We start from the raw sequence: 24594 nt of genomic DNA on the forward strand, positions 1-24594 counted from the left end.
ACCAATGCGCATCTGGAAACTGAATGCCATCACACTTAGGCACCTGTTTATAGAATAGCACTTAAGAGGAATTTTGGTATTTGCATGCATAAGAGTGTAAATGTAATTATAGATGCAGTTATAGGTTGCCCCTTAGGGCACCTAGAAAACACACAGCACCTATTGTATAATCTAAGCATTACTTTGTACCCAGACTCCACCATGGGAACATTAGTTCTTAAACTATGTGCAGTTGAATTTAAGCATCATTTTATAGAATAATGCATTCCTGGAATATTGGCATTTATGCACGTATACCCAAAAATGTGTGTGTCCAAGATTAACTGGTCTAAGCTCACAGGTTATTGGGGCGTATTTTTAGGGTAGCACTGATGCAGGGTGGGTAGTTCCTTGGCTCCTCCGAGTGCTGGCCTAGATACCTCTCTGTGGCTTTCTTCAAGCCTCTTGTCTCTCAATAAAACCTGTCTTCCTAACTTAAGAATTCAAAAGGAGAGAAAATTAACTACTCTATTTTTTTCTTATAAGTTATGGGTCAATTTTCAAAAAAGATAAGACATCTAAAAGATGGCATTAATCTAATCTAATCTAATCTAAACCTTAAGTTTATATAACGCATCAAACCAGCACATGATGTTTACTAGTCAAAATGTCTAAGTGAGCATTTTTGAAACTGACTTTTTAGATGTCTTTCTGGTTATTTTGTCTCCAGTGCTTCTAAATCTTAAGGGGGTATGTGACGAGTGGTTTTGGGTGGGATTAGGGCAGGCCTAGTATTTGAATGTTTTACAGCAATAATCAAACATTTTAAAAAACATTCAGGGCATAATTTCGACATTTTGGGCTAGACCTGTTTTTGAAATGAATAAGAGCCAAAATCAGTGTATCGCAAACTGTGTGCCGTGACACACTCGAGATTCCAGGTGTGCCACAAAATGCCAGCGAGGAGGAGAGGCACCAGCTGACTGCTTACAGGTATGCCTCTCGTGGTAGGCAGCAGGTAGGCAGCTGGTGCTGGCACCTCTCCTCCTCGCTAGTGCCCCTGCTCCTCTACGCCTCTCCTATTACAGCACTCCTCCTACTAGGGTCTCATCTGGAGGGCCTTGGTGCAGGCGTGGATGTCGATGTGATGACATCACACATGTGCATGACATCACTGAGTCGACGGCCGCGCATCTCTGGACGCCCTCCAGCCACGGCACAAGGTTTAGTGTGCTGCGTCATCCACAGAGGTTTGCGAGACACTGGCCAAACTGACCAGATGAAAATATAGAAGGATATGGAAGGATGAAAATATAGCCCCCTACACTCCCCACAGTGGTCAGTAACCCCCTCCCACCCCCTAAATATCTGAATGAAACAGTGCATATGTCTCTTTGACAGCTGCAGATACTATGGTCTAATCTAATCTAATCTTCAGTTTATATACCGGGTCATCTCCCAAAGGAGCTCGACTCGGTTCACAATTGATTAAATTAGAATGACATTAGAATAGGCCTATGAAAGAAAGTACTATTTGTGTATCATTTCAGAGACAGTACTGGAATTAAAATTAAAAATGTAAAGTTAAAATTAAAAGACTAAAAAAAAGGATATACTGTTACTACAGCACTTCAGCAGATAAGCTTTTCAGGTATAGTGTAAACAACCAGGTTTGTAAGTCTTTCCGGAATTGTTGATAGTCAGGAAGCCTATTCCAAATTTCAACCAATTTAAATGCCATAGATTTACTAAGCTTCCCAGCACATTTAAGTCCTGTAAAAGAAGGAAATGATATGATGAAATATTATGAACGTTTTAATTTGGAAACCGCTTTGGTCAGTCCTAGTAGAGCTGAAAGTAGGTCTCTGGATTAGCAGTGGGCAGTGCAGTGAACTGCAAAGAAGAGGACCCAGATCTATATGCCACCCTAACTAATACACTTCTATGTGGAAAGTGTGAGCCCACCAAAACCCACTGTACTGCCATATAGATGATACCTGCAGGCATAAGGGCTATTGAGGTGGTAGAACGGTGGGTACAGTAAGTTTTGGAGGGTTTACCATATAATGTACAGGGGTTATGGTTTTGTGTGTACCTGGCACCCTTAATGTGAAGTGTTGGTTTTGTTGGGAGGGTTTTTTTTTAGTATTTATATACCACTTATAGCCTAAGTGGTTTTCATTCAGGTACTCAAGAATTTTCCCTATCTATCCTAGTGGACTCACTCTCTATCTAATGTACATGGGGAAATTGGGGATTAAATGACTTGGCCAGGGTCACAAAAAGCAGAGTGGGATCATTTTAAATTTGCTGACAGAAAACATTTTTCTCAGCATTTTAGATTATCACATTTCGTACAGCAAAAGGTTGCATATACAAAATATTTTTCCACAGAATTTTATCTTTTCAAGCTGGATCATGGGATAAACCTTTTTCTGTTCTGATAACAAACTCCAACTCCTACCTTTCCTTTATAAAAATGCTAAAGACCTACTTATTTGACAAGTTCTTCTGAATGTGATTATAAGACACTGTGCTTGTATAGTCTCTTGATTGTTGTTAACCATGTTGAACTGAGAGTTTACTGCGGCATATAAGTGAATTTATTGTATTATGTTAGCTAACCCCAAAAAAACAGAGACACACCACTATGAAATATCACACTCAATCAACAAAAGTAGAGATGAAAGAGATACTTCAACTGGGACTTTATTGCACTAAAACAAACATCAGGTTCAACACAGCCTGTGTTTCAGCACCTTAGTGCCTTTCTCAGGAGTCAAACTGTTGATATAGTCTGTTGTTTGGAGAATGATTGGTATGCTTCCTGGTAGCTTGATTCATTTGGACATAAGAGATTGATATTGCAGTGTTTGGGCTCTTTTTGTGTACCATTATATGAAGTGTCATTCTCCAAACAACAGTTTGTAAGCTGTTGCAATGCAAAAATAGGTATAGAAGTTCATTAATTCTATATTTCAAGAAAAATGTCTTTTTATGCTGAGTTTCTTAAAAAAATATATATATATATCTACACTTCAATGAAATCCTGTTTTCATTTTTGGCCATCCTAGCAGCAAAGATTTGTATGCAAGTAACTACGTAGCTCACTTCCATGGGTAGCAAAATCACATACAAATGAGGTCAGTAACCTGTGGAAAATCCTATAGTTTAAGTACATCAGCTGTGACGCGCTTAAATGTACAGATGCCCCTTTGAGTTTGTGTGGCTATCAGAGCCTATTGTTTTGCTGCCACTGCTGCTGTACTTTGCTCTCACCCCTCCCTGAAGCAGACACCCTATTAGACTGCCTAGCTTGTTTTATATTTAAGATAGCCCTGACTTAGAAAGGTACAAAACATGAAAAATTTCACTATTGAAATTTGACTCCTAAGGAAGACACAAAGGTGCCAAAACACAAGCTGTTGAATGTTATGTTAGCTGGCTCACACACTGTAGTTTTAGCATTGCTTTGATTCCCTCAGCCTCTGACAGGCTTTTTCAATGAATCTGTACTCCATGGCTATCTCTGGAGTCTCCTGCATTCTTTGTCTCCTTCTCTGACACAGACTTTCACTCATACCAAACTGGTTTTGTCTTCCATTGGGAACTGGACATCATCTTTGGACTCTGCTTGAGCTTAGACTCTGCACTGACTCATCTTTTCCTGGCCTCTTTAGCATCCCATACATCCACTTTCTCGTCTGCTCAGCTCTCCTGAAGAGGTGGACACGGGAGTTATCTCCTCAGCAGTACCTCTTTTCTCCATGTGCGTCTCATGGTCTAAACATGGGGCTCAGAGGAGAGCGACGCGTCTGATAAAAGGGATGGAAAACCTTTCGTACGCTGAGAGATTGGAGAAACTGAGTCTCTTTTCCCTGGAGAAGAGGAGACTTAGAGGGGATATGATAGAAACTTACAAGATCATGAAGGGCATAGAAAGAGCAGAGAAGGACAGATTCTTCAAACTTTCAAAGAATAAAAGAACAAGAGGGCATTCAGAAAAGTTGAAAGGGGAAAGATTCAAAACAAATGCCAGGAAGTTTTTCTTTACCCAACGTGTGGTGGACACCTGGAATGTGCTTCCAGAGGACGTAATAGGGCAGAGCACGTACTGGGGTTTAAGAAAGGATTGGACAACTTCCTGCTGGAAAAGGGGATAGAGGGGTATAGATAGAGGATTACTGCACAGGTCCAGGACCTGTTGGGCTGCTGCATGCGCGAACTGCTGGGCACGATGGACCTCGGGTCTGACCCAACGGAGGCATTGCTTATGTTCTTATGTTCTCTTTGATCTTTAGGTCTATGCTTTGTCAGCACTTGCCTCCTTAACAGTAGATGGTTCCATAAGCTTGTCATTCATCTTCTGTCTATCTATACAGTATTTAGTTTTGTCTTTTGCCCCTTGTTATGGTTGGGGGTGTGTGATGTTGCTGTGTATATGGGAGGAAGACTTTTCCTATGTTCAAGGCTCCAGGCTTGAGGGGAGAGTCTTCTTTCTCCTAGCTCTTGTAGGCTTTTGTTAAAAGTGAGCAGTTCATGGGCTGGAAGTTCCTTTTGGCTGCCGCCATTATAGAATGACACATGGACAAATTTTTCTCCATTCCATGAGTTCATTTGCTCATCCTGTCCCAGCGAGTTCTTTTCCTGTCCCTGCAAGCTGTGTCATCATCCGCACAAGCCTCAAACACTTTAAAATCATAAGCGTTCAAGGCTTGTGAAGTTAAGGCAGAGCTTACACGAATAGGACAGGGATAGCAACAAAACTCACAGGGACGGGATGGGGAAATTGAGTTTCTGCGGGGACAAATTTGTCCCCATGTCATTCTCTAGCCACCATCTCTCATCTTTAGGCTGCTGGTGCTGCTATTTGGATAATTAAGGACAACCACTATCCGTGCAATTTTCCAAGCTGCCGTGTCTTCCCCGCACTTTCTGGATAGTCTGTAATGATCTTTGGCAGCATTATCTGAAGGTTAGCCTAATCGAGCAGAGGGCTGAGAGTCAGGGAAGCCATTATTTAAATTCTACTGATATTCCTTGTGATCTTGGGCAAGTCACTTAAACCTTCCATTACCTCTGTCACATACTTAGATTGTAAGCCCTCCAGGGACAGAGGAATACTTACTGTACTGGAATGTAACTGGCCTGGAGCTAATACTGAAAAAAGGAATGAGATAAATCCAAATAATACTGCTGAAAAATCAATGGATGGCGATGCCAGTGGTACTTATGCAGGTAGCAAATACTGCTACTTGGATAAGTGTATATAAGGCTTGCTGTAATTTGGTGGGAGGGGGGGGCATGGGGGCAGGGGAAGAAGGCTAGGATATATTGTGACCTTCAATAGTGAAATTTTTCATGTTTTGTACCTTTCTAAGTCAGGGCTATCTTAAATATAAAACAAGCTAGGCAGTCTAATAAGGTGTCTGCTTCAGGGAGGGGTGAGAGCAAAGTACAGCAGCAGTGGCAGCAAAACAATAGGCTCTGATAGCCACACAAACTCAAAGGGGCATCTGTACATTTAAGCGCGTCACAGCTGATGTACTTAAACTATAGGATTTTCCACAGGTTACTGACCTCATTTGTATGTGATTTTGCTATCCATGGAAGTGAGCTACGTAGTTACTTGCATACAAATCTTTGCTGCTAGGATGGCCAAAAATGAAAACAGGATTTCATTGAAGTGTAGATATATATATATATATTTTTAAGAAACTCAGCATAAAAAGACATTTTTCTTGAAATATAGAATTAATGAACTTCTATACCTATTTTTGCATTGCAACAGCTTATTAATTTAGGCTTTCTTTTACATAATCGATTACCGCGGTGGCCCATGGTAATCACATTGAACATTGAAGTCTATTGTGAATTAATGGGCTTCGATGCCATTGCTGAATGGCAGCCACTAAAGGGCCTTTGTAAAAGTGTGTGTGTGTATGGAGGGGGGGGGGGGGGGGGGGAATTTAAAGAAAATTATCATATACAGAAAAGTTTGCTATGGTGAAAGAGAAAATATTACATTTTTTACAATGTACATGTATAAATATACAAAATACAAGATTGCTAGAATTTTTGCATGTTTTGAGAATTTGTACATTTTTTCATGTATAAGCTCTAGCTCCATTTGCATATCTTTGCAATTTAGCACAATGACCTCAATCTATAAATCTTCCATGTGTACAAATAAGCACATCAAGTACTGATGACTTATGTATAAGATAATTTTATAAATGGGCTCCTAGACAGGAAAGGCACATAAATGTATGGCCTCGATTCTATAAAGGGTGCCTAAGTCTTGCCTAAAGTTAGGCATGCTTTAGGTGTCCAATCTAAGTGGTTAATGAGCCAATTAATGGTCTTAACAAGCAATAATTGGTACTTAGGCGTCCAAAGGACATAGACACCACTTTGTAGATGCATCCACAATTTCATGGATGCCCATGTTTAAAACTCGTGCCTAACTGAATAGGTGTGGGTGTGGAATGGACTTGGTTTGGGCAATGACACAATTTGGGTGTCCTTTCATTCATTTACATAACACTGAGCAACCTAGGGTGTCCATATGATGCCTATATTGTAGGCAAATGAAAACCAGGACTACTTTTGAGCTTAGTTTGGGCTTCAAATACATCTGAGTTCTATGGATGGAACTTAGGCACTCTTTGGACATTCTTAATGCAATCTGCTAAATAGCTCTCTGGGATTTCTTTTTGCGCTATTAAGCTCAAAATACATTTAATAAGGCACCACATAAATGGGGCACATCAAAACAGATATATTGCATGCAAAACCTTCTATTTTTGTGGATAAACAGCAATGCTATTTGCTAATTAGAGGAAAAGATTCATTAACTGGAGCACAGCACATGAAAAACATAGCTTTAGTTTTCTTCCTAAAATGCTACCCTTTTTTCTGACTAAACAGTGCTCCAATCAGCTCATTTTTGAAAGCAAAGAAAGCACATGACAAAAATATATAGATTGCATACATAACTTCATTTGCAAAATGTTAAAAAACGGATACAGACCTTAGCATGGCTTCTACTTCATTGCAAATGGAGGTTTGCAGCTGCACAATGGTGACCTCATTGTGAGATCATCAAGGTGCACCTGCATGGTAGAATGCCACAATTAAAATATGTGCTGGGGGAGCTGGTTGGGATTTAAACTCATGACCTCTGGAAGATGAGCACAGAGCTTTTACTTATTGAGCTATAGCAGCTTCCAGGTAGGTGTCTCTAGAAAGTCCCTGCTTAAGATCATCCACTGTGATGTACGATTCCTGTAGCTCTTCCTATGTATTTGTCTCTGTAGTTAGTGCATATTGCAAGGGTAAGTTTATAACATAAGTCCTAGCCAACAGCCCAAGATCTCACAAATCTCTTCCTCAATAAGATCAGAACAGTACAAACAGAAGTAAAAAAACAAAACATACTCTAACCCAGAACCTATACACACCATTCCCAAACACTCAAATGACCCCTGCACAGCGGACCAGATATGGAACACCCTCACTCCACTTACAACATGCGAAACCACGAGTTTTCTTTAGAAAATAGCCACCCACAGCAGCCCTCTCGACAACTGTCTCTTGTATTTAGCTACCCTGCCTGGATTACCAAACTCCTAAACAATCTTCTAAATCAAGGCCAATTCCCAGCTGAAATGGGCAAAATAGCTCTTACATCCATACCAAAATCACAAAATGCTGACCTATCCATCCCCTCAAACTACAGACCCATAGCAGGAATCCCCGTACTTACCAAGCTACTAGAAACTCATGTAAATATACAACTCACATCCTACATGGAACAGTACTTCAGACTACATCCCTCTCATGCAGATCAGGGCTGCTTCTAGGTATCATAATCACTAGGAAGCAGTGCATTGAAGTGCTCTAAGGCTTTGTGTGGCTCACTGGTAGAACTGCTGCCTCTGCACCCCAAGCTTGTGAGATCAAATTCCTGTGCTGCTCCTTGTGACCCTGAGCACCTCGCTTAATCCTAAAGTGCCCACAGCTTTGAAATGCCAAAGCCACAAAAAGGTGGTATACAAGTCCCCACTCCCCTTGTAAGCATTAAGGCAGGTTAAAAGTACTGTTAGGGCTCCTTTTACAAAGGTGCGCTAAGCGTTTTAGTGCACTCTAAACGCTAACACTTGCATGTTAGTCTATGGACACATTAGCGGTATATTTAGCACATGCTAAAACGCATAGTGCACCTTAGTAAAACAGGGGGTTAGTGTGTGTAATCTAGTTTACATATGTTAACACTGCTAGTTATCCAGTGAGACTTGTATAAAAGCTTATGCTAATGAAATAAGGAGACATAAAACAGCTGATTTTTTATGAGTATTTAATAAATTATAAGAGTTGAAAAATCTCAGAATGTGGAAGAAAGGCAGGAGGGGTGATATTAATACAGACATTTAAATAACTTGGTAGTTTAAATGCAAAGGAAGAAAGTTTCTTTCAATTAAAAAGAAGATCTGGAATGAAGGGGCATAGGATCTAATCTAATCTAATCTAAACTTTAGGTTTGTATACCGCATCATCTCTACATTCGTAAAGCTCGACACGGTTAACAAGAGTTAGGGTAGAAAGGAACTCCAGAGGGGGCAAAAGAGGATAAGAGAATTAGAGGACTAAAATGATTAGAGAGGAGAAGAGAATTAGAGGACTAAAATGATTAGAGAGGGAGGAGGAGTTACGTTTTTGAGAATAACCAGGTTTTCAGATGTTTACGGAAGAGTTGGAGAGAGCTTTGAATCCTGAGAGGGGAAGTAAGGTTGTTCCAGAGCTCAGTGAATCTGAAGTGGAGAGAGGAACCGAGTTTTCCTACAAGGGAAACGCCTTTTAGTGAGGGAAAGGAAAGTTTCATTTTTTGGGTGGATCTGGTGGAATTAGGGTTGGAGGAGTTCCAAGCGAGAGGGATGAAGGGAGGGAGGATGCCGTGTAGGATCTTGAAAGTGAGGCAGGCACATTTGAAGTGGACTCTGGAGATTATCAGTAGCCAATGGAGCTTGGACAGAAGCGGTGAGACATGGTCGAATTTGCTTTTTGCGAAGATAAGCTTGGCAGCGGTATTCTGAATCCGCTGGAGTCTTTGAAGGTTTTTCTTTGTTAGGCTTAGGTAGATAGAGTTGCAGTAATCCAGTCTGGCAAGGATGGTGGATTGTACTAGGATGGCAAAGTGTTTTTGATGGAAGCAGGATCTCACTTTCCGTAGCATGTGGAGGCTGCAGAAACATTTTTTTACTAGGGAGTTGAGGTGATCGTTGAGGGAAAGTGTAGATCCAATGATGACTCCCAGAACTTTACTTGAATATTCCAGAAGTAAAGTGGGGCCCGAGGACAGTGAGATGGAGGTGGGCAGTTGGTCCAGTTTTGGGCCGAGCCAGAGAAGTTTTGTTTTAGATTCGTTCAGTTTCATCTGCACAGTGTGAGCCCAGGATTGAAGGTTCGATATGCATGAGGTTATGTTCACTGAGAGGTTTGTGAGGGTTCGGTCGGTCTCGAGTAGGATAAAGATGTCATCTGCATAAGTGTAGAGTGTTTCGAGGGGGGAGAGGTGGAGGAGTTTAAGGGAGGACATATAAATGTTGAAAAGGATAGGAGAGAGAGGTGAGCCTTGCGGGACTCCACAGATCGGGTTCCAGGGGGGGAGGAGGAGGAGGAGGATGAAGGTGAAATGGGTTAGATTCAAGAGTCATTTAGGGAAATACAGTGGAACCTTGGTTTACGAGCATAATTTGTTCTAGAAGTATGCTCGTAAACCAAATTGCTCGTATATCAAAGCGAGTTTCCCCATAGGAAGTAAGGGAAACTCGCTTGATTGGTTCCACCTCCCCCTCCCCCTCCCCCTCGGCCACCGGCGCTGCTCCACCCCCCTCCCACTTGAACCGCCATTGCCCCCCCCCCGCTCGAACCGGCATTGCTTCCGTCTGCGAATGCCCCCCGAGAACCAGCATCGCACCCCCATGCTTGAAGCGGCATCCCCCGCCCATCCAAACAAACCCCTTATCCCATCTGGCACCGGCACGCAGCACCAACCCACAGGACGTGCCAGTGCCAGTGAATGAAGATCCCACCTCTTGCCTGGGCTGGGCCCTGAGCATCTCCGAGATTCCCGGAGAGAACGAAAGCCAGGCCTTGAGCATGCGCAGATGCTCAAGGCCCAGCCCAGGCAAGAGGCAGCGGGATCTTCGTTCACTGGCACCAGCACGTCCTGTGGGTTGGTGCTGCGTGCCGGTGCCAGATGGGGTAAGGGGCCTGTTTGGGCAGGCGGGGGATGCCGCTTCCAGCACAGGGGTGCAATGCAGGTTCTCAGGGGGGGCGTTTGCAGGTGGGAGCGAAGCTGGTTCGAGTGGGGGGGGTGTGATGCCGGTTCTCGGGGAGGGGGGGGCGTTTGCAGGCGGGGGGAGTGATGCCGGTTCGAGCGGGGCGTGCTTGCAAATCGAGTCAATTCTCGGTTTGCAAGTCATGATTTGCAAGAATGTTTTCCTCGTCTTGCAAAACACTTGCAAACTGAGGTTTGACTTGTCTTCTTTATGGAAAGGATGGCAAATGCATGGAACAGCCTCCCAGTGGAGGAGTAGTCTAGTGGGTAAAGCAGTGAGCTGACAACAAGGGAAGCTCAGTTTAAATTCCATTGCTGGTCCTTGAGGTCTTGGACAAGTCATTTAACCCTCCATTGCCTCTATTAGAAAGTTAGAATGTAAACTCTCTGGGGTCAGAGAAATACCTAGTGTATCTGAATAAAATGCACCTTAAGGTCCAAATTCTGTAACCGGCGCCTAATGTTAGGCACCTATTTTGGAGGCGCCCATCTAGATAGGCGCCTATCTAAACTGATCAACAAACAAAGCTTTTTAATCACCAATAATTGAAACTTAGGCGCCTGTCAAGAAAGAGCGATTCTGTAACAAGGCGCCTCTAAAAATTTAGGCGGCCTTCAAAAAAATAAGCGCTATGCATGTTAGGTGTGGGCGTGACTTCGTGTTAGGTGCCTTGTTACAGACTCACTACTCTTAAGCGTGCTTAAGCGCTCGCATGGCCGCCTAACTTTTAGTTGTGCCTAGAGCTGGCCTATTTATTGGGCGCCTCCAAAATAGGTGCCGCTCAGCGTGATTCAGTAAACAGCACCCAATTTTACTTGAATTGCGTTGAACGGTGCCTAATTCGGCACCTAACTTTTGGATGCTTCTTATACAATTTGCCCTTAAGTTTCTCCTGAAAAGGTGTAAGCTAAATTCAAATGACAAGTAAGTAAATGAAAAGATTAAATCTGAATTCAAGAAAGTTTGGGACAGGCACAGAGGATCTCTAATGGACTGTGTAGAACTTAGTAGTTTGTATTACTGAATACATAGTCTTTATCTGCCATCATTTTCTCAGTTTCTGTATTAAAGTGCAAATGTGAATACAGACCCATTAATGGAAAAAAATATTAACTACAGCATGGGCCATCAACGTGGGCTAATTAATAAATGTTAACAAAGCATGGTAAAGCACTCTAGTATATTGCCCTTTAGAGCAGGGGTGTCCAACCTGCGGCCCAGTGAAGTATTTTGTGTGGCCCCGGTCGAGGGCGATGCAGTGTTTTCCTTTGCTGCCCCTGGGTGTTTACCGTCTTGCCGGCTCCCTCCTGTGTCTTACTGCGGCGTTTGCACGTTTGTGCGGCCCCAGAAACATTTTTTTTGGCCAGTGCGGCCCAGTGAAGCCAAAAGGTTGGACACCCCTGCTTTAGAGTTTCAGTTCTTTAAAACTACTAAGCCAAGAAAACAATCACATATCTGGAGATATTTGTATAGTGGGGTTTTGTTTTGTTAAATCATGCTGCAAAGTAAAATATTTCAAGTATCTAGACAATGTTCTCCTCTGTCTTATGAAGATTTACTCTTATGCATAGCTTTCTTGTATGTCTCTGAATAGAAACCTACCCATTTCAGGTGCTGCATATTAGATTATTTTCTTAGGCCAAGGCTGATGGCTATGCATTTTCAGTTGAAGAAATAATATTCACACTGTTTATGCTTTGCCATGGATAAATAAAACCTGCTTGTTGCTTCTGAACCTTTAACCATTTCCCTGTCTAACACTGTTGCTAATAGACTTTGCTAGCAACTAGAAAGCCATGACGAGCAGCCTTATCCATACCGTGGTGGATGAGAGGTTACCACATTACCTTCTGTCATAAAATACAGTTTACTCCAACTGTATTTTTCTTCACAAAGAAGGAAGCACACCTTACATACTAAGACGGATTAAATTATATTTACTTTCTTGAATATGGTGATATGCTTATGAAAACTGAATAATTTACTGAGCAAAGAAAGCCTCATAAAGGTAAATCTAATTTTCTCTTTTTACCATTCTACTGCAGATCACATAACAATGCACCTACCACTTAAACGTTATTGATCCTCCTTTAGGGTCCAGTGTGTAACAAATTTTATTAGATATGGCTTTCTCTTCATAAAATCAAAGCAACTTTTAAAGTGAGTACAGAAAAGATCTCTGTGCATTTATTTAAAAAAAAAAAATCACTATTTATTTATTTTCTTGATTGTAAACAATTCATAGCCCACTTATCAATTGCCCTAAGTTGGTAAGAGTAAGAATATTCTATACATTTCTCTGTTCATTTTGCAGTAATGTGAAGCACATTATAAGGCACTGGGTTTTACAAATTTTGAAAATATTTCATTGCGCTCCTTAACCCATCTAACAGAATTTCCATTGACCCTGTTTTATTGTCCCAATGCTATCTTTTATTGGACATTTGATTTATCCTCAGTGAAGAAAGTAAAGCGTTAAGCTCTGCCAAATGCCAAATGCAAGCATTACCAAATACAACTGCAAGCATTTTACTGTTTGACTTGCAAATGAACTCATTATTATTAAGTTGGGGTGCATGCTGGCATTAAACAAGCAAACCATTATCTCTAATTACTTCAGAGATAACTGATGTATTCTTTATTTCTCTTTGAAGGATCCCTCAGGACTAAGAAAAGCATTTCCAATCACATTCACTACAATCCTTTTTGCTCATCACTGATCTGCCACACAATCCCAATTAGTGTAATGTGAGGATTAAGAATAAAATCATGTTTAAAATATTTTTCAGAACATATTGCTGATGAATATCCTGGATTAATAAGTAGCTAAGAAATCGAATGCACAATCCTACCTTGGATTAGATACCTCCAAAAATTATTTAATTTGAAAGATAACAGTGGAAGGAACAAATACATTTTGGCTGCACTCTTTTTGCATTCAGTGTGTCAAACAAAATCTCACAGTTTTTGTGTAAAGTAGTTGCAACCATAATACACTGATGGATTTTAATGTCTCAAATGAAAATATGTAATAATTTTGATCCTTGAAAAATTAATCAAGCCATTCTGTAAATTAATTTTTATACAATATTGACTGCTGTTTTGGATGAGCATTACAACAAAATGTCATAATAAATATGAAGACAAAAACTCTCAAAAGTCCCTTACTTACATCAAGGAAGATAGACATCCCTTTGGTCATGTGCAGGGCAGAACTGAATTCCTCAGACACACTGGTTTGGGAAGCCGATGACATTTCCTGGCAGTCCATGCTATAGGATGAGGGAAGCCCAAGAAGTTTGGATCTGAGACAAGTAAATTCTACTGCAGTGAAAGTATGAGATGCTGGTCTGAGTTGTAGTGTTGACCAGAGAATGCTGAAATTGTAATGTGTTGTGCTGGATTGTTGCGTATGGAGCCGAGAGGATGGATGTAAGAATGTTTCCTTGCCTGCAGGTGGCTCACATCCAATTTCTCTCTGCTAATAATAATAGAGCTTAGGTTAGTTTCATGAAATCAGTCCCAAACATGGTAAATCCTCCTGTTTATGTATGCTTACATCTACCTGCCACCTTTATTCATCTCCGTCCCTATTGCCTCAGGTTAGACTAATCATAGAACTGCAGATTTAAAAAAAATACATATTGCCGAGATGATATGGCTATATGACCCATGGGAAGCAAACAAATAAAAGAAGTCAAGTTGATTGAAGTTGAGTACAATTTGTGACTAAAAAAGCTGCAGCAGCTGCTACAATTGACAGTACTGCAACAAAATTATCTTGCTGTACATAGATTTATGCTTGATGATGTCAAGTTGCAATAAATGGTGAAGGAGATGAGGAAAATACGCTTTGTTGTGTAGTGAGAGAGATCACTGCTGGAGACAAACAAAACTGCATCTTTACAGGATGAAAATATAAGTTGAAGAAACTAACAAAAAGGAGGACAATGGATATGAAGCAAGACATATATCTTCAATTATTACAGTTCGTAAAATTGAAATGAAAGGGTGTTCTTTGACTCATACAGGTTAGGTTTTAACTGTCCAAGGGTTTGGAGAGTCCTTAAGAAACAAGAGAGTTTGATCTCTCCTGAAAAAAGCAGCAGATTCAAGATTGGCAGAGAGTGTGCACAGGCATGAATTTGGGTTGCTATAGCAACTCACTCAAAAGGCTGTGCTGGTGCATAGAGAGGACTGAGACTAGTTTCAGAGAGGAGAGGGGCAGAGAATGGCAGTGCATGCCCAGGCAACTGTCTGGATGCGGGGGCAAGTGCTTTGACAAAATGTTATGGTTTATCAACAAAACTTACAAGGATTTCAGAAGGAAAGAGAGAGAAATTATATTTCATCTGTTTAAAAATGATCAATGTTGAGGTGGTCAACATCGACAGTTTCCACAAAAAATGTAGACTCCTTTCATCCATATTTGGAACATCAAAAATCTCCAGTAGATGGATGACATCTAAGAATAAAAGCACTGAAAATTTGTGAAGATGTATAGTTCCAAGAACCTGCATATCTTGGAATACTTGAGTAACAGGATTTTTAGAGTGGACCCCAATCTTTAGTAAATAACACAAGATAATAACAACCCCACTTTGCTATATATTAACTTCATGTTTATGTCATCTCTTTGACATGAGTTGTCATACTGGGTCAGACCAATGGTCCGTCTAGTCCAATATCCTGTTTCCAAGAGTTGCTAGTCCAGGTCAAAAATACCTGGTAGAGTCCCAAACATCTGGGGGGCCTTTTACTAAGCTGCTGTAAAATTTTCAGTTACTGTAGCTTAACCTGGGATTTTATTGTGTAGTAGCTGTAAATTTAATATAGCATCTATTGGGGTGTTCCCATTAAATTGTTTATTACAGGTCATGCCTGGTACCTATTCCTAGCTTTTTTTTCCACTTTAATCTTTATTAGGGTTTTTGAAAATAACAAGTAATAAAAACCATCTTTCCAAACAATTCAAAATGCACTGGGACTCACAGAGGTCTGAGTACGAGCATGAGCGCAGGACAGTTCCTGGTAGGGGCGATAATAAGTGAGGATATAGGGCAGAGGACACAGGCTTCTTGAGTTATAGAAGTAAGAATCCCAAATGAGAAAAGAAACATCCTAGCTAGGGATAGTTCACAGGCATGTGAGAAATTTACCATCACCATTTAAGAATGATACTACAGCTACATAAAGCCTTTATACAAAATGAAAATAGAGAATATGAATGCAATCAGCATCACTGCAGAATGTGCATGCAATCAGCATCAGTGCTGTTTTCTAGCTTTGATTCAGGTTCTTAAGAGAGATCTTCACAATTTGAATTTATCTAGTCAGAAGAAACATAACTCATTTCCTGTTGTAAGAAATTCTATATATGATTTTAAAAACCCAGTATAAAAATGGCAGAATATGGTTGTTAGTTTCCCTGTTGTCTCTTTTGTGACTGTGTTTTCACTTGCTTCTCATGTCTGTGGTGCAGGCAACAACATTACAGAGGTAATAATCAAACTACATTGCACTGGTGCAAACTCTAGATACAGTATTTCCTATTTGTGGGGTGATGTATATATGTGTATAATTAAATCTGCAAGTTATTTTGATAATTGCCTAATGAAATATTACCATGATTATGAGGATATGAAGATTCAAATTCAAATTTGTCACAGTTTTTCACAAACACATTTTGAAGAGGGTAATTTTATAAAGAAAGCATCAATACTTAGGTACCATGAATGTGCACAAATAACCAGAATACCAGTATATACATGCAAAAGCCAACACTGGTTTCCCTTCTACTTTCATGGAGACTACTGATGTGAGTCCAATCAGTCGTTTTGGTATTGTATTTGCATTACAGGTCCCCAGGCACTCCTTCACTATATCACTCTGGAGTTTCCCTGCAGCTTGGTGGACCTAGTCCCATGTTGGGCCCCATGTTGCATTCTCCAGCCGGTGGGATTACTGTTTTGCCAGTGGCTTCCTTCTGTATACCTATAATGAGAAGTAGGCCCAGTCATTTCATTACTGTTGTAATAGTACTTTTTGTAGTTTCCAGAATTCTTTGTGGTTTTCTCTCTTTTGCGCAATTATGCCTCCTTCAGGGTTACAACTTCCTGGCACAGCTTGACCACTAGAGTCTGCAAATTTTTCTCCATAGCATAGGCAGCAAAATGCTTTTTTGTTGGAGGAGGGGGGGGGCAAAAGCTCCACCCCAGACTCCACCTAACCTCCACCCGGCCATGCCTCCATAATAGTACTAATTGTAATACCATTTTTTTCCATTCATTTTTCATATATACACACAATATAATCTTATTAACAACACATAATGGTTTAGCACAAAATTAAACTAAACAAAGCACTGTATGCTTCTCAACATTCATTCCTACCAGAACACCTAGCCTTGGTCACACATGCAGAACACAGATAATCCCTATGCAAATACATGACCACAAACTAAAAGTACCAATATATACAAACAAAACCCTAAAATGCAAGACTCTGCATACAGTACAACCACAGAGAAATAGAAACAAAATCATTTCTTCCTGAACAATGCAAAATATAGACAGCCAATATAAATTCTTAAAACTGACACATTTCAATCACTAAATTGAAAATAAAATTATTTCCCCTACCTTTGTTGTCTGGTGATTTTATTTTTCTAACCATCTTTTCCCAGTCTCTGGCTGCATTTCCTTCTGTCTGTGCTCTTAACTGTGTTTCCAGGGCCTTCTTATCCATTTGCTGTTTTTCTCTTTTTCTTCACTTTTTGACCCACATCCATCTTTAGCATTAACTTTTAACATTCAGCTTTCTTCCATTTTTCTGCTTTCTTCTCAAAATCTATCTACAGGTTGTTCACCCTCTCCAAGGTAGAGAGAACGAGAGGGCACTCTCTAAATTTAAAAGGGGATAGGTTCCATATAAACGTAAGGAAGTTCTTCTTCACCCAGAGAATGGTAGAAAATTGGAACACTCTTCCGGAGGCTGTTACAGGGAAAACACCCTCAAGGGATTCAAGACAAAGTTAGATAAATTCCTGCTGAACCCAGAACATACGCAGGTAAGGCTAGTCTCAGTTAGGGCACTGGTCTTTGACCTAAGGGCCGCCGCATGAGCAGACTTCTGGGCACAATGGACCACTGGTCTGACCCAGAAGAAGCAATTCTTATGTTCTTATGTTTTCCATGTCTTCCTTTCCCATCTGTATCCTCTCCTCCCTCTTTTTTCCCCCTATTCCCATCTATTCACAAGAAGCATTTCTTCTTATCTCTTCCCTGCCACACCCATTGCTGTGCAGCATCTCCTCCCTATGTTTCCCCTTCACCTCCATCCCTGTGCACCATCTCATCCTTCTCTCTCCCTCTCCCATAGTCAGACATCTCTGTCTTCCCCCTTCCTATCATCTGGCATCTTTCTCCTCTCCTTCCCATAGCCCTGGAATCTCTCGCCTCTCCCATGGTCTAACATCTCCCTCTCCTTCCTTCTCTCTTCCTGTGGTCTAAAATCTCTCTCCTCTCCTTTCCATGGTCTGGCATCTTTCTTCTCTTCTTCCTGCAGTCTGGCATTTCTCTCCTCTCCTTCCCGCATTCTGGCATCTCTCCTCTCTCCTTCCCTGCTCTGGCATTTCTCTCCTTCCTATTCCAGTGGTCTGACATCTCTCTCTTCCATCCTTCCATCCACTATCATATGCAACAATTTTCCCTCTTTCTTCCTTTCCTCATGTATACCATCTCTTTCCCTCCCACTCCACACACTTATGTCCAACAATTCTCCTTTTCTCTTCCCTTAACCACCAGAAGCATCTCTCTTTCTCTCCCTTCCCACCACCCCTCGCATGTATCTCTCTTTCCTTCCCTTCCTAACCCCCAGCCCAGAAAGAATCTGTACTTCCCAACCCACTCCCAGTCCATGCAGGATATGTCATTTCCTAATTACCAACCCCAGTCCCCCCCCCCTCAGCTAGATCCTGTGGTACAACCTCACTCCAGTTCCCGTCTCCCCCACCTACCACCTCCCTGCCGCTGTATTTTAAAATCTTTGGGCAGCTGGCGGTGCAACAAAGCAAGCCTCCCACTGTCAGCCTGCCCCAGATGTGTTCTTTCTAAAGCATCCTGCCTATGCGGGAAGAGGAAATGCTGCAGAAAGAATACTTCTGGGGCAGGCCAACAACATGAGGCTCACTTTGTTGTGCCGCCGGCTGCCTGAAGATTTTAAATTACAGCGGCAGGAAGGTGGTAGGTGGGGGAGTCAGAACAGCCATGTTTCTGATTGCCAATTTTTGGGGAGGCCATGGCCGACACCGATGTCCATAGTCACTACAGTATCCACTACTTCTCTCTCAACCTTTAGAATAGGCATAGCAGTATCCTGTTCTCTCAAGAAGGCTATTTCTTTTTGTAACTGCCTGATAGACTCTGTTAAGCATACCACCTCATTCATCTGGACATATGTTCACCTACATGTGTAAATGGTAATATCCTGGCTATAAGCTATTTTGTAACATGGCACCTAAATGCAATATAGTTTAAGGGTGGGCATATACATGGGCAGAATACTATGATTTACATGAGTTTTTCAGCCATCTAGGTCTGCTCTAGGGCTGGCATAAGTGTTTGTGCCTAAAGGAGAAACTATGTCTTATCTGATAATTTTCTTTCCTTTAGTCCCAACAGATGAGTCCAGACTTATGGTTATATCTGTCGACCAGCAGATAGAGACAGATATAGAAAGTAGTTGTGTGCGACAATCTCTTAAGGGTACCATACTTCCATAAAATCTTACTATTTTGAATGAACAAGCAATAGAAATTAGGTATAGATAAAAGGCATAAGAACAAAAAAGAGTTGCTATACTAGGACAGATCGAAGGTCCATCAGGCTCAGTATCCTTTTTCCAACAGTTGCCAAGCCAGGTCACAAGTACCTAGCAAGATCCCAAACAGTAAAACAGATTTGATGTCGGTAGACCAGCAGATAGAGACAGATATAGAAAGTAGTTGTGTGCGACAATCGGGTACCATACTTTCATAAAATCTTGTTTATTCTGGGAATAAGCAGAGGATTTATATTATCCAAACCTTTTTTAAACTCTGCTAAGCTAACTGCTTTTACTACTTTCTCTGGCAATGAATTCCAGAGTTTAATTATACATTAGGGGGCTCTTAATAATAATAATTTTTAAAAAATCCAAAAAGTGGCCTATATTGGTACTTGGATGATCAAAAAGCTAGATCGTCCAAGTACCGATAATCAAGGCTGGTTTTAGACGTATCTAAAACAGCATAGGCCTTTCCCCTGCCTCTAAACGCCTAGAGCAAAAAGAGGTGTTTTTAGAGGAGGGGAAAGGGCAGGAGGTACAGCAAGTATAACCAAAACCTTTAATAGGCTGCCTAGTCAGAACTTATATGTTTTGACTTAGACCAAGTCAAAACAGGTATAAGTGCTGAAAAGGGGCCGCTGAGCTGATCATGGCTGCCACGATCAGCTCAGCGGCCCCAGAAACCTGCCCACCCCCCCCCATCGCAATGATCGCGGCAGGAGAGATGCCTCATCTCCCCTGCCATGATCCTCCCTCCAAACTGCCGCAGTTTGCGGCAGTTTGGGGGATTGCGACAGAAAACAATTCCAACTTGTGGTACAATCTCTAATCCTAGGCTTAATAGACTACTGCAACATACTATATCTCCCCTGCCCAGCAACTATGATAAAACAATTACAAACAATACAAAACACAGCCCTAAGATTCATCTACTCGCTAAAAAATATGACCACATCACAATAGCATACCACGACTCACACTAGCTCCCAATACAAGCAAGAGTACACTTCAAATTTCATTGCCTACTATTTAAAGCTATAAACGGAGACAGCCCAACCTACTGGAACAACCGACACTCAATCTACCTCAACCAGACATAGGAGAACCTACTAGAACAACTCAATCTACCTCAACCAGACACAGGAGAACCCATATACTATTCACACACCCACCTACAAAAAATGTCAAATGAAGAAAAATATATGACAACCTACTAGCCACCAGAGCAGCAAAGCTGGACAGGCAACTCACAAATCTGCTATCCTCGACCACAGACTACAAAACCTTCAAAAAAGAAACAGAAACCCTACTCTTTCAAAAAATACATTAAACCTTTATAACAGAACCAGACCCGCCCCAAGCTTCACCCACAACACTATCTACATAGCAAATCAAAAATACTCAAACCACTCATTAGGCATTTACTAGTATCATGACACTTCTCATGTAATCCACCGAATGCATTTCGTAGCATCATGACAATTCTTGTGTAATCCACCAAATGTATTTCTTAACATCATGACAATTCTTGTTTAATCCGCCTTGAACCGTAAGGTAATGGCAAAATAGAAATCACTAATGTAATGTATGACAGTGTTCTTCAACCTTTTTACACCTATGGACCGGCGGAAATAAAATAATTATTTCGTGGACCGGCAAACTAATAAGACTGAAATTTTTAAAAACCCCATTGCCGCCCCATCCCTGCGAGCTCGGTCCCGTTAACCATCTGATCCCATCCGCAGAAGCCTCAAATAGTTATGATTTTATATTGAACATATTTTATTAAAGTATAAAAAGAAACAATATTCTGTACAATTGTCATTTTATAAATATAAATAATACAGGGCAAGGATCAACAAAACCCCTGTCTCCCCTCCCCTTCACATATATCCCCTCTACTATCAAGAAAACTGAATAAGCCAAATTATTACAGATTGCTACACAAATATCATGCTAACAGAATACCACAGTCACACATGGAAGAAATGGTGTTGGGGGAGTGGAACTAGGGCAACTGCATCCTGGTCAGAGAGAGCCCTAAGCCAGCTGGAAGCTAAAGACGCATTGCCTGGGCTTTACACTCCCCAGTTATGTCTAACATCAGCTCTAGCAGGATACATATTTTAAATCTGATATATTCTAATCACAAGATAGAAATAAAATTATTTTTTTCTACCTTTTGTCGTCTCTGGTTTCTGCTTTCATCTTCTTTTCACTCTCTTCCATCCAGCGTCTGCCCTCTGTTTCTTCAATCCAGCATCTGCCTCTTCCATCCACTGTCTGCCCTCTACCCCTTCCCCTTCCATATGGTATCTGCGCTCTTTCTATGCCCCTCTCTCCTACACCAGAACTAGCTTCTTTGTCCCTCTTTCCTTATTTTTCATCTGACCCCCCTTCCCAGCATCAATCTCTTTCTACTTTGTCATTCCTCTGTCTCTCCCCTTTCCCTCATCTGATCTCTCCATTCCATCCTGACTCCTTCCCCTCCTCTAATCTCCCTGCCAGCTGTTTCCTTCCAATGTTCCTCCTCCCCTGTCCAGCAGTACCTTCTCCCTTTCATCCTCCCCTTATCCAACAGTAATTCTCGTCCCTTCCCTTTCCCTTCTCCCCTGTCAGCAGTAGCCCCTTCCCCTCCCTTGTACAGGAGTACCCCTTCTCCCTTTCCTCCTCCCCTTATCCAACAGTAATTCTCGTCCCTTCCCTTTCCCTTATCCCCTGTCAGCAGTAGCCCCTTCCCCTCCCTTGTCCAGGAGCACCCCTACTCCCTTCCCTCCTTCCCTCTCCAGCAAATGTTTCTTCTATGTAGGCTAGCGGCAGCTCTGTGTGCTTTTAACTTCAGCACACAGCTGCCCCTAAGCTGTATTTTAGCCGCGGTTTCATGAGGCAGCCTCAGGGCCTTTGGTAGGCCGGCCCACATTGCATCATCGAAACAGGCCGGCCTACCAAAGGCCCCGAGGCTGCCTCATGAAACCGTGGCTAAAATACTGCTTAGGGGCAGCTGTGTGCTGAAGTTAAAAGCACACAGAGCTGCCCCTGCTTGTCCGGGGGTGCTGAGACATACGCGGCAGGAGTAGGAGGTGGAAGGCAGGAGTGCCGGCATAGCGACGGCAACAGGAAGTTGCACGTCAGCTGACGTCGGCACTTTTTGCTGCGGCGGGGACCCGAATCCTTCACGGTCCGGCACCATTTTTCAGCGGACCGGCACCGGTCTGCGGATCGGTGGTTGAAGAATTGTGATGTAAGAGAGAGATTTCAGAAAACAGATGAGAAAACTATTACCCAGAAAAAGAGTACTCACTATTTTATTAAACCTAGAATATCATAAACAGGAGAGGAGTCAGCTAAAGAACAGGACATAGACAGAGAAGCTGAAGAGCAGGTAAACCCTTTAGCCTATGATAAATCTGAGATTCTGAAAAAGAGACTCAGGTTCAATCAGAAAATGAATCTCCACTGGAAATAGGTAGCCTGAGAGCTTGTCTCGATGGGCGAACCTAACGCGGAGCTGGGAGGCCCGTTTGGTAGCCCGTCAGAGACGCGGGGCTGGCTGGGGAGTTAGGAGGCAGGAAGTTGGCTGACGGATCTTTCCCGCCATCGGGAAGACCTGCCATTGGAGAGCCGCGGCCGAGGAGGGCGTTGGGAGGGTTTTTTTTAAAAGCTGGGGCTTTGGAGGACTCAGGGCGTACCTGAGACTTGGGATTGATCATCAGCGCAGACATGAAAATTGCTGATCATGTGGAGAAGGCTTCATCTAAGGCAAGACAGTTGTTAGGTTGCATCCGCAGGAGTTTTGTCAGCCGGAAGCCTGAAGTCATAATGCCATTATACAGAACCATGGTGAGACCTCATCTGGAATACTGTGTGCAATTCTGGAGGCCACACTACCGAAAAGATGTGCTGAGAGTAGAGTCGGTGCAACGAATGGCCACCAGGATGGTCTCGGGGCTCAAGGATCTATCGTACGAGGAAAGGCTGAAAAATTTGCGGCTGTACTCACTCGAGGAACGTAGGGAGAGAGGAGACATGATCGAGATGTTTAAGTATATTACCGGCTGTATCGAGATGGAAGAAGAGATTCTCTTTCTCAAAGGACCCTCAGCCACAAGACGGAATCCGCTCAAACTCAGGGGCGGGAAATTTCATGGCGACACCAGGAAATATTTCTTCACCGAGAAAGTGGTTGATCCTTGGAACGAGCTCCCGGTGCAGGTGATCGAGGCAAACAGCGTGCAAGAATTTAAGAGCAAATGGGATGCCCATGTGGGATCCCTTAGAGGGTTAAGCCAAGGGAACCTGTCACTAGGAGTGGGATCCCTAGGATAGTAGACTTGGGGGTGGGTCAGTAGAGTGGGCAGACCTGATGGGCTAATGCCCTTATCTGCTGTCATCTTCTATGTTTCTATGGTCCTCCGAGATGGCTTTTCCTCCACAGCAGTTGAGACGCATGATGGCGGCGAGCGTGGAACCCGGTGCCGATGCGGTGGAACTCTCCTTCGCTGCCGGAGACTCTTTCGATGAAGATGAGGTGCCGGTGAATTTGACGCCTGCTCGAGAGCGATTGCTGCCGCCAAGGCGTTCTCGCGCTGCGGCCTGTGATGCAATCGCTATCGAAATCATGGGAGAGGGCAGTTCTGTGTTTCGATCTGACAGCGCAGCCCGTAGGGATGGCCCAGGCTTGAAGGGACGGGGAGAGTATTGATGGCTGCTGGGAGTGCCTCGGAGACGGCGGGAGAGGTGCTTGGAGTGGCAGGGCCTGTGCCACATGCTGAGGACAGAGGTCAGCCAGCTGAGGTGCGGAATATTTGGGAAGGAGGTCTGCGGAGGTTCAGGGTGCTGGTGTGATAGGGGAGAAAAGGAGTGAGGAAGCTTATGCCTCGGTGGCTCGGGTGCCGATTGAGGTGCAGGCTGGCCAAAGGGGGAAGGAGAGAGTGGGTGTTCGGGGTGAGGGATGGCATCAGGGAGAGCAAGGTGAGGGTGTGGCTGCTCAGCCTTTAGGAAAGTGGCAACCCCAGGTTTCCTCTACCTTCTGGCCGCCCTGGGCTTTGGGGCCATGGGGTGTTGGTTGGGTCCTGCGCCCTGGCCAATGGGTGGGCCATCTTTTCCAGGGAGCGGTGCAGCGTGGGGCAGGGGGGTTGGTAGAAGTGGGGGATCCAGCGGATTGGTGGGCCCTTGGGGGAGTAGAGGGTTCTGGGTGTCTCTCTGGTTTTACTTCTACTGGTGCTGTTCAGTTTTATGCTCCCTGACTGGATTTTTCTTCACAGGAGTTCAGCAGTTCTTGGTTGGAGGGGTCTTGATCCCGTGGTTGCTGCGGATGGCGCCACTGGTGGAGGAGTCGCGTCTACTGAGACTGGACGGCGGTGTCCCGAAACGGTGGCTGCTGCGGATGGCGTCTTTGGGAGCGACAGGCGGAGTTGTCACCGCTGGAGGAGCGCAGGACATGGGT

At 42.9% G+C, this 24594-nt stretch overlaps 1 protein-coding gene across 7 annotated transcripts in view; it reads right to left on the reverse strand.

The window, feature by feature from the left end:
* NECAB1 (N-terminal EF-hand calcium binding protein 1) overlaps positions 1 to 24594 on the reverse strand; it is a 319716-nt gene that overhangs the window by 240003 nt on the left and 55119 nt on the right. For 6 of the 7 annotated variants that reach the window (XR_004538301.1, XR_004538300.1, XR_004538299.1 and 3 more), the window contains 2 exons: positions 16053 to 16316; positions 13495 to 13803 (listed from right to left, as the gene is read on the reverse strand). Coding sequence is in view for 1 of the 7 variants with exons in the window: in XM_033933237.1 (XP_033789128.1) it covers positions 13495 to 13803; positions 16053 to 16127 (384 nt within the window). In the remaining 6 variants the exon portion in view is untranslated. The remainder of the gene's footprint in view (positions 1 to 13494; positions 13804 to 16052; positions 16317 to 24594) is intronic. The other variant, XR_004538303.1, reaches the window with a different exon arrangement.

The sequence above is a fragment of the Geotrypetes seraphini genome, chromosome 2 (assembly GCF_902459505.1).
Source record: "Geotrypetes seraphini chromosome 2, aGeoSer1.1, whole genome shotgun sequence".
Lineage (NCBI taxonomy): Eukaryota > Metazoa > Chordata > Amphibia > Gymnophiona > Dermophiidae > Geotrypetes > Geotrypetes seraphini.